Source organism: Cynara cardunculus (genome assembly GCF_001531365.2).
Source record: "Cynara cardunculus var. scolymus isolate 2C chromosome LG 3, CcrdV1, whole genome shotgun sequence".
NCBI lineage: Eukaryota > Viridiplantae > Streptophyta > Magnoliopsida > Asterales > Asteraceae > Cynara > Cynara cardunculus.
The window spans coordinates 30,555,308-30,567,009 of record NC_037530.1 but is presented as its reverse complement, the minus strand read 5'-3'; the positions used below and the strand labels follow the sequence as shown (position 1 = coordinate 30,567,009).

At 32.1% G+C, this 11,702-nt stretch overlaps 1 protein-coding gene across 1 annotated transcript; it reads left to right on the top strand.

Annotated features, from left to right (window-relative positions):
• Positions 1–9,979: 9,979 nt before the first annotated feature.
• Positions 9,980–11,702, top strand: LOC112509297 (aldehyde oxidase GLOX1-like). Its single transcript, XM_025114174.1, has one exon. The coding sequence runs from the start codon at positions 9,980–9,982 to the stop codon at positions 11,606–11,608; it is 1,629 nt and encodes a 542-aa protein (XP_024969942.1). The 3' UTR covers positions 11,609–11,702.

Genomic DNA, 11,702 nt, shown 5'->3' with positions numbered 1-11,702 from the left:
TGTTTATCTGCAGTTAGTTATACGAATTCAGATATGGGATGAAATCGGATAGGGATGAAATCTGGTTTAAGAGTTTTTAAGTGTTTTTAAGAGTTTTAAGAGTTTTTAAGAGTTTTTAAGAGTTTTAAGAGTTTTTAAGAGTTTTAGCCAAATGCTTTATAATATAGTATAGATATATGATTATGTATGTTAATAAGATAAATTAAAGTGTAAAATGCAAACTGAAAAAGTAAGAGGATATACCATAAATTAAATAAATAACTATAAAAATATAAAGTGTAAGTATTAAAAATAATTTCCAAAGTATTATATAATACATAATTATATGATTAAATCAAAAAATATTCAATATTAGACTCATTTTCAAGGTATTGACGATACGATTATAATGGTGTAATTTGTTAAACTAAAAACATATTTTAGCTAATATATAATTATGTATGTTAATATGACGAGGGTATAAAATGAAAAAATAAAAAAAGGATATACAACAAGTTACCTAAGGGGCCGTTTACCAAACACTTACCCGATAAGCGCTTACCGGTAAGATTTAACATTATTATTTACTTATCGGGTAAGATTTTAGTTCACCAAAACGGTATCGTATGCAACAATTTACCCGGTAAGCGCTTATCGTGGTAAGAGTCGTCGCCCTCACTTACCGGGTAAGACTCTTGGTCCTTATCTCACTCTTACCGGGTAAGATTCTTGATAATTACCATATTCATTCGATAAGGTAATGTGACTTGATGTTCACTTACCCGGGTAAGCGTTTGGTAAACGACTCCTAAGTGACTTTAAGGATGTAAAATATAATTTTACATTTTAAAAATCATCAATTTTGACTGAGTTGATATATTCAAAGTTTAAAATTACTTGCCTAGAAAATCTTGATATATTCACTATCATTAATCTCATGATGACTATTGATTATTTATTCACATGAATTCTATTTTTGTATTAGAATATATTAGATATAGATTTCTTGTTATTAACTAAGAAAACTATACGCTTTGAAAAAAATACAAACCATATGAGACGGTCCAAATTATATATATATTTAGGATTTCAAAACTACCATTCTTTTTCATATACTAATGACTCCTTATTACCTAATGTTGAGTGCATGAATCTTAAGTACTCTCATATCTCTAAAACAAGAATAAGATCTCAAACTAAAATGCACTTTGATTCTAAGATTGATAGTTTCGAAAAAGTTTGTTTGAACCCTAAACGTTTAAAACGGTGATGAAAACATTAACATGAGGTGAGATGAAAACCCAACAGATTTATATTGATTTACATAGTGTTACTCTGAATAGTTAACATTGTGACCCCCAAATGATGTCAATCTATATGTTAAAAAACATATCATAAGATGTTTTTTTACGGTTGAACGAATTGACGATACTAGGTAAAAATGATAAGCTAGATTATATTAATCTAGAAATAATTATTGGTTGATTTTGTGTCTAGAAATACTTAGAAAAATGGTTTAATATATGAATTATTGGTATTTCTTGAATTCAATGTTATTTATGATGATAAAAACAATATACTAAAGATTTTCTTTTCATACATGGCGAGGATCCTTCTTTACATCTCGCTTAGGGCCGATAAAATGTTAGAAATGAGCCTGTTCAAGTCTCAGGGGCCGTTTATCGGGAGGATTTGTTTGCACACATGAGGTGAACTGTTTTTTAGTGCTAGCAGTTGGGAGTATGATATGGTGCTCCTTCTATCGCCAAAATGAATGAAGTTGAACACAATTTAATTCATCTTTTTGTGGTCGATTACCAACACAGACTAAGTATATGTTTATCGAGTAAGGGTCACCACCCTCATTATCCTTACCAATAAGATGTTTGGTCATCAAACTAACATAGTATAAGCGTTGATTACCTAGTAAACGATAATGATAAGAATCACCACCCTCACTTATTGAGTAAGATTACTGGTTAGCAAAATGGCATGATAAGATTGTTGGTCAAATACATCATCTTTTAACAGGTGAGCGCTCTTACTCATACCTGATAAGAGACAATAAGTTTCAGCTAACTGTTAAGAGATGGTAAGTGTTAAGAGAATAACCCCTTAGTTATGATAAAATACTCATTGGAAATTCGTGAATTGAAGAGGGAAGAAGCCAGGGTTTCAACTAGTTTTAGGAACATAATTTGATGAACCCAAGGTTAATTTCCCAACTACACTTTCAATTTTGTGTTCTTGAAATTAGTTTATGATGTTGCCAAGTAGTTTGGCAACAACATTTAGCTAAAACAATGGTGCTAAGGCCACCGATTTAAGAATGTCAACTACTGCGTTGACAAAGGGAAAAACGAAAAAAAACTCATCAAATTCATTTTTTTTATGTTCCTAAAAACTTAAATGCCTACACACCTAGGTGAGTTCTTGTGATTTATAGAACTTAGATGTATGTCTTTGTTTACGTAAAATATATTGCAACAAGTTTTATATTTGTGTTATCCTTATGAATACATGTTTAATGTGTTTTTATGAGTAAAAATATTTAAATAGTATGCATGGGATGTTTTATTAGTTGTAGATCACATGTTGGAATACTGACATGAAGGGCATGGTGCTATTTTGCTTGGAGATCGATGATAAGAGTGATGCCACTAGTGTTGAAATATCGATTGTAAGAATGTTAGTTCTAATCCTTCTCAGTGATTTGTTGATGACCCTAATTACTTGATGTTAATTATTGTATTAAGTTCTATCTGAAAACACACTAGCGACTGAGTCTGTTCAGTGATCGTTGATTAATTAAATATCTTTTTTAGAACTTAAGTTTTCCCAAGACCAAGACTCACACTAAAAGAATCTTCAGCTAAGATTAAGATAGGGACGTTGATGATTTGAAGCGACATTCAGTGATAACTACCTACCTGAAGAAATGTGAAGCATTATTCAAGATATCAACAACATCTGAAAAAGTCCTCAGCTACCTCTCCCTAACTGATTCAAAATCTTGCATGTCAAGCTTTTGTATTATCCTCGCTTGCACAAATCAACTCACCCATTCTTCAAACTGCCTTTTGGTACAATATGACCTGTTTTACGCTTTCTTACACGTCCACCAACTCCCCAACATTATCCATGAGTGGCTAAAGACTACTTTGCTTTTGACAAGCAGTACTCTCCAGCTACTCTTCTTATTACACGTGGATTGTACTTGATGCGTGCATTTAATGCATATGATATAAATAGCTGAGACGACCCTCTTTCTCACTACGATTGATATCCTTATCTCTAAATGTATTTAGTGAAAGAAAACCTTTGTGCCTTCTCTACTTTATTTTTCGGAGATACTAAGTTCTAAAGTAAGATTGTTTAATATAGGATTATCTTCTTTTCTTATTTCACAACAATCTTTAAATTCATCTGTAGAGATTTTTCTCCATAATCAATAAACGAATTTAAAAAGTGAATTAAGTTGTGTTTGTATTCAATCTCTCTTATAAAAATTGTTTTAAGCCTTGTTAACCCTCCTAGGACCAATAAGTGGTATTAGAAAATGTTTCTTTTCTTCTCTCTTCCTAAACTGATCATATAATGGAACCATAACCTGGAACAAGGCTCGACTTGTTGCTTCGAAATATGGACAGGAGGAAGGTATAAACTATGATGAAACTTTTGGCCTAGCATCTAGGCTCAAAGCAATTCGATTATGCATAGCCTATACTGCTCACAAAGACTTCAAAGTTTATTAAATGGATGTGAAAAGTACCTTTTTGAATGGTAAACTTCAGAAAATAGTCTATTTGGAACAACCTCCTGGATTTTTTGATCCTAAGTATCCAAATTATGTTTATATATTGGATAAAGCTCTCTATTAGTGAAAGCAAACTCCTCGAGCTTGGTATCATACCCTTTCTTCTTTTCTTCTTAAACAAAGCTTTAGTCGTGGAAATTGGTAGCACCCTATTTCTAAAGAAAGAAAATGGTCACATCATTCTTTTTCAGATGTATGTGAATGACATCATATTTGGATCCATGAAAAACTCGTTATGTGTGAAATTCTCAAATCTAATGAAGAGTAACTATAAAATGAGCATGATGGATGAAATGACATTCTTTCTTGTTCTCAGCTAAGACAATCTAAGAGGTATATTCATAAGCCAAGGTAAGTATGTCAAGGACATGCTAAAGAAGTTTGATCTAACCTAATGCTCATAGCAGGGACGAAAGTCGACCTTAGTGATTCGAAGGTGCCGAGTGGAAGGGCCGTCGCTCAACGGATAAAAGTTAATCTAGGGATAATAGACTGATCTTCCCCAAAAGAACTCCTCTTCTTTCTTTTTTGATTACCTTCCTCGCGTATGTATAAGACCGAATCCGTTCGATTTTTAAAAAAGATTACTAATCCTTAACTTTTCAAGGAATCCTTCATCAGTGGTTGTTATGCGGAATGATTGGGCGTAAAGCATCTATAGGTGGCTTTTTAAGTCCGACGTCAAATCCCAAGACTCAACTCTGGACAGGTGGTGAAAACTACCAAGCTGGAGTATGGTAGGGGCAGAGAGAATTTCCAGTGGAGCGGTGAAATGCGTAGAGATCGTAAAGAACACCAACGACATTCGATCCGAGCTCTCTTGAAATAAGTTTGGCAGCAGATCACAAAATCTTGGTCATCTTCTCTATCTAATGAATGGGGAGTCACTTGTGGCATACCATATCTCGATCGATTGACGTAATTTTTCTACCGCGTGTATATTCCCATAATGATGGTGTTTTTCCAAAATAAAACTTTGTTGTTCAATGTCTTGAGCTAGCCATCTTTTAGAAAGTATTGTTAAAAGATCATCAATTCCTAATGAAATGGGGTTCCCTTATCGGGGATCCCTGTGAAAGAGGATCAAGTTGGCTAGAAATATAAATAGAAATTCTTCTTCTTTCAAATGCCTGTTTATGCTTATTTTGACTCAAAAACAAATCTTTCTTTGGATTTTTGGTCATTATCTATTCGTCGAATAAGTGATGATCCGATGGTTTTTACTCAGGGAATCTTTGGGCTTATCTTAGTATTTTTTTATTGAATCATTGTGGTTCTAGTATGAATCTGGGGTTTTAATTGATTCATAGGGTCTTACCAAGAGAATTCCTATCAATAACAAAGAAAACAAATAATAAACATTATATACAAAAACAAATGAAAGAAACAGAAAGAAATAGGGAAGAGAGGATTCAAGAGGCCTCTAAGGATCAAGATAAAGACGAATGAGACAATTTGATTTTTTGGTATTATCGCCACAAAGAAGAACTTTCGGATTTTTTATTCGTATCTTTAGAGCAGATTGAATTGGAAAGTAAGAAGTTTAATACTTTGTTTTACATATCCGGTCCAACCAGTATTTTGGTGTTTTTGCTTGAGTTGTACGAGATTAAAGTCTCATATACGGTTCTCGGAGGGGGGGGGGATCACGCCTATCTCAATAAAGTCTATGATTGGTTTGAAGAGCGTCTCGAGATTAGAACTCCTATGGTTCCTCCCTTAACACTGAACAAGGACCTGTCAATGGTACTACCTATAGAGGAATAATCAGCTCCTTGCTGTATCTCACAACTAGTCGACCTAATATTATGTATTTTACCTATCTCTGTGCTCATATTAATCTGAACCCAAAAAAGCTCATATGATTATTGTAAAGCTAATATTCAAATATCTTAAGGGGGATCTCGGGTTCATCGGGTTGAGTTCAAATGACCCTAACCCAGTTCAAACTCAATAGATGTAGTTTGACCTAATTTTGTATTGACTATATGTCAAGTTTCTTCAAATTGAGTTTTTTTGGGTTGGTTAATCGGTATTTTAAGCACCCCTATTAATTGATTAAAGCCCACTAACACCAATTATGACTCATTATGTATTTGTAGGCAGGTAAGTACCTATATATATATGCATATATGTGAACTCCTACATATAAACATATACATACATGTATGTATATGTAGTATGTATGTGAAAGAATACATGTGAATCGCTATACATATATGAACATATACATATATGCATGTATATGAACCATTACATGTGAACCGAATGTATTTATGTAAGTATGTGAACCAATACATATGAAGTGCTACATATATGAGCAAGTACATATATGTATGTATTTGAAACGATATATGTGAACCGCTATATATATATATGAACATATACATATATGTATTTATGTGAACCAAATGTATATATGTAGTACGTATGTGAACTGCTACATGTGAACTACTACCTGTACATATATATATATATATACATATACATATATATATATGTAGTATGTATGTGAATAGATGTGAATTGCTACATATTAATAGATATGGATATGTATATACGTGAACTGATACATATATATATATATATATATGTAATATTTATGCGAACCACAACATACATGTACGTATTCTTGATTAATTTTTTTTTTTCAAAATAACAATTTAATTTAATTAATTATATTTAAATATAAATTTAATTATTTAGATCTAAATTAATTTAAAATAAAAAAAAGTTATTGCAAATTATCGAAGGAATTTATAAAATCCGTCAGTGAATTTAATATTTTTAAAATTTAATAAATTTATTGATGGATTATCAACGGAATTTAATTTAACTTTTGTTAAATTAATTTCATTGGTGAATTTTTTCATAGTTTTTATATATACTTTTTTAAATTAAATAAATTTATCGACGGATAAGTAAATATATGTATTTTAGTTGTGTTAGTATAATATTCAAGTCCGGTTGCTGTTGTCAAAAAGTCTAAGGGGTCGTTTACTAAACGCTTACTTTATAAGTGCTTATCGAATAAATTTTCTTATCGGATGAACATGACAAATGCCAATAATCTTATCGAGTAAGAGCGATAAGAAGGATGCAAAGTCTTACCCGGTAAGTGAAGATTACGACTCTTACCCTGGTAAGCGCTTACGCGGTAAATTGTTGCATGCCATAGGTTTTGATATTCTAAAATCTTACTCATCAAAATAAATTATAGTGTTAACTCCTATATGTAAGCACTTACCGGATATATAAGCATTTGGGTAAACAACCCCTAAGGGAATTTTTTATATCTTAAAAAGTGGTTAATGTTTCATTCGAACTTTCTTACATTTACAGTTATATTTTAAAACACATCAGTATCAGTGATGTCATATTTTAAATATATTATGTAATGTTAGAGGTAAATAATTTTTCCACATGTCATTTTAAGTAATAAATGTTATTAGCTTATAATTAGTCAAAAGAGGCGGTATACCAAAAATTAAGTGGATAAGCATTTGTCAGATAAGAGTCGTCATCCTCACTTGCCTTATCGTGTAAAATTCTTGGCCATAAAAATAACATAATAAGTAAAAGTCTCTTATTCGGTAAGCTTAATGGGATAAAAGTCACCACTCTCATTTATCAGATAAGATTCTCGATCTTTACCATACGTCTTATCCGATAAGGTAAGTGACCCAACAAGTGTTTAACCCGTTAGTATATAGTAAACGATCTTCATATCAACAACTAATATTTCAACTAACGGCTACTTTAGATGTAATTGCAGTTAAATGAATTTCACCAAAGAAAATAAATAAATTAAAAAAAAGGTCAGCTTGTTGGTTGTTCAGCAACAAGGTATAATACATGATTACGTGCATGATAATGGAAAATACGATAATTTAGCAAACATAAAATTATTATGTTTTATATAATCTGGAATGTGCTTCCGATCTTTTTTAAGTACCACGTCAATAATTTTTGGTGTTTCAATAAATCTATATTATATTATAAATCATTTGACAAAAATTCTTAAAATCATTTTTATACATGAAGTATTGTTTATTGATGCATATTACTTAAAATTCAAGATTACAAGTGAATTGTGCGTAAGTTATCTTATTAAAGCTTCATGTTTGAATTCGTGTAACTAACTTCAGATAAACATAATCAAATAGAGGATAAACATCTCATTTTAAATATAAAAAAACTAAAATATAATTAAGATAATCATTGAATTCTAACAAAATACTTAATTATTATATTTATAAAAAATTATATTATTAAAACAAAAATAAAAAAAATGAATTAAAGAAATACACAAAAAAACGAGAATTTTTAAATAGTTTGTCCGGTACTAATATCAATATTTTAAAAAAAAAAATTTTATGATATTTTCATATTTATATTTTATTCAAAAATAAAAACATTATTGTTTTCTCAAAAACACATAAAACCGTATTATAACATAGATTAAGACAAAAAAAAAAACACCAAAATCGAGATGTATCTCGTTGCATTGTACGAGGATCCTTCTAGTCGTTTTATAATACATAAGTTTATAGGATGAAATAATAAAATGTCGTATTTAAATGTGTTGTAATTAATAAGTTTATAAAACGTTTTTGAGTGTGTTTAACAAATTTTGTAAGATAGTGAATTATTTTATATTGAGAAGTGTCATATGAACACATCTTTTTATAAGACACTTTTCCGGATAGTGTTTTATAAAAGCCTAATATGGCGTTTTTTTTCCTTTCTAAATTGTCCTAAAAATCTTGTTATGATGTCTAAAAATGTTTTATAAATTTATTACAGTACCTTTAGATACGACAGTTGATTGTTTTGTCCGATAGTTTAAACATTTTTGACGTCATATAAACTCAATTTTGTTGTAGTATGGTCCTTTTTGGTTCTCTTTAACAAGGGCAAATATAATATTCTCAACTAAATAACAAAATAAGAAGTCAGTTTTAGTGATCCTGTTACTGTGAAAAAATATTCTCCGTAATCATTTCTAATATTATATATACAGGGAAGTTCAGGAAAACCCTCAACAAAATGAAAAACTGAGTAACACTCTGATAATCGTTTATTTGGATGACATCTACATATGCATATAAGTAATTGAAATTGTTTCTTGGCATGCACATATGCATACTAGATAAGTTGCTTAAAAATGATTTGTATGTACATGTGTATACCATTCAGATGAACAGTTACCAGAGTATTCCTCAACTTTTATTTTTTTACGGTTATTCGAAACTTGACCTTTTGTATATCTCAAATTACAAGTGATTTTGTAAAAAAAAAATTGAAGCATTAGAGTTGTTGTGATATAATATCTATACTATATTATAAAGCATTTGACAAAAATTCTTAAAAACAATTTTTTATGCATAAAATACTGTTTATTAATGCATGTTACTTAAAACTCAAGATTACTAGTAGATTGTGCGTAAGTACAACCTATTAAAGCTTCATATATGAATTCGTGTAACTAAATGTTATTAAACATAATAAAAAATAGGATAAACATCTCATTTTAAATATAAAAAATCTAAAATATAATTAGAATAATCATTGAGTTCTACCATAATACTTAATTATTATCTTTATAAAATGCTATATTATTAAACTTAATTTAATTATAATAAAAAATAAATTAAAGAAATTACATAAAAAATGAGAACTTTTAAGTAATGGATTTGATATTAATATTGATATTTTTTTTTTCAAAATTTTATGATATTTTCAAATTTATATTTTATTCCAAAATAAAATCATTAATTATTGTTTTATTAAAAACACATAAAATCGTATTATAACATCAACAAAGACAAAAAATAAAATAGAACATTAAAATTCAGATGTATCTCGTTGCATTGCGCGAATACCATTCAAGTATAATATAAACTAAAACGAAATGCAAGATTAGAGCTTTGAAATTTCATTTTGACAAATAGACAAGATCACCAAAATGGATCCCCACTTCTGATTCTGTGTTATAAAATTAAGAGAGGAATTAATTTGCATATCATTGAGGTTAAGTTGACTTGTTGATTTCTCAAATTCTATTACACAGTTCATGGAATTAAAACCGATCATAGACGACTTTTTTCACTTCTCAAGCTGTATTTAAAGCCACCACCACCACCACCAAAACACACACTAAACCCTAATAAACACACACTCATGGCCAATTCTGCTTCCCTCATTTACCATCACCTCCTCTTCTCCTTTCTTCTCATCCTCCTTCAAGCCGCACCATGTCCCGCTGCTGGTGGATCGTGGTCCGTCCTCCTCCCAAGCATTGGCATCTCGGCCATGCACATGCAGCTCCTTCCCAACGACCGAGTTGTCATGTATGACCGCACTGATTTTGGAATCTCCAATATCTCTCTTCCAGATGGCAAATGTCGTCCCAACTCAACCGACTGCTCTGCTCACTCCGTCGAGTATGATATTGCATCGAATTCCATACGTCCACTTATGGTACTCACTAATGTTTGGTGTTCCTCGGGAACTTTGATGCCCGATGGAAGATTAATCCAAACTGGTGGCTGGGATGATGGTTATCGTGTTGTCCGAATTTATAAATCATGTGATTCTTGTGATTGGCAAGAAATACCAAATGGTTTGAATCAACAGAGATGGTATGCCACCAATCATATCTTGCCTGATGGCAAACAAATTATCATCGGTGGCCGTCAAGCATTTAACTATGAGTTCTACCCCAAGATGTCGACCACTGAGAACTCACCTAGTTTGCCGTTTCTGGTTCAAACGAATGACCCAAACGTTGAGAATAATTTATACCCATTTGTATTTCTCAATCCTGATGGAAATCTGTTCGTGTTTGCTAACAATCGTGCAATTTTATTTGATTACTCCAAGAACCAAGTTCTCAAGACTTACCCAACAATACCCGGTGGTCAACCAAGGAATTACCCAAGTACTGGCTCGGCAGTTCTACTTCCTTTGATGATAAAAAACGGGACGGTAAATACAGTTGAAGTATTGGTTTGTGGGGGTGCACCAAAAGGAGCATTTGTAAACGCAAATAATGGGAAATTTGATGGAGCCTTGGATACTTGCGGGCGTATCAAAATATCGGACCCTAACCCCCAATGGGTCATGGAGACCATGCCTATGGCTCGAGTCATGGGTGACATGTTGTTACTCCCCAACGGCCATGTTTTAATCATCAATGGCGTATCCGCTGGGGTAGCAGGGTGGGAACTTGGAAGGAACCCTGTTCTCAGCCCCGTAGTTTACCAACCAGATAACCAAGTAGGGTCTCGGTTCGAGGTCCAGAATCCAAGCACAAAACCCAGAGTTTACCATTCCACAGCAGTTTTGCTACGAGATGGACGTGTTCTTATTGGTGGAAGTAACCCGCACGATAAATATGAATTCACAAACGTCCTTTACCCTACTGAACTGAGTTTGGAGGCGTTCTCTCCATCTTATTTGGATTCAAGCTCGTCTGGGTTACGCCCGCGAATTATCTTTCCTAGAAAAACCACTAGAATTCGATACGGGAAACGAGTTGTAATTGTATTTACTATCTCAGGCATTGTGGATCCAAGCTCAGTCTCAGTGACAATGGTGGCACCATCCTTTAATACACACTCGTTTTCCATGAATCAACGATTATTGGTGCTCGATGGTGGGGTCGCTACCAAGATTAGGGGGAAGTCGAGATACCAAGTTGTTGTCACGGCACCGTCCTCCGGTAACCTTGCTCCGGCGGGGAATTATCTTCTATTTGTAGTTCACAAAGAGATCCCAAGTGCAGGTATTTGGGTTCGAATGCAGTGACAAAATTTCACAGCGTTATCATTCTTTTGGTTTGTTGTGGTTGTCTTAATCGTACAATCCATTGTTAATCGGTTTGAAATCTGAATCAATAAAA

Coding starts and splice junctions, on each gene's coding strand:
- LOC112509297 (XM_025114174.1), top strand. CDS start 9,980: ATGGCCAATTCTGCTTCCCTCATTTACCATCACCTCCTCTTCTCCTTT.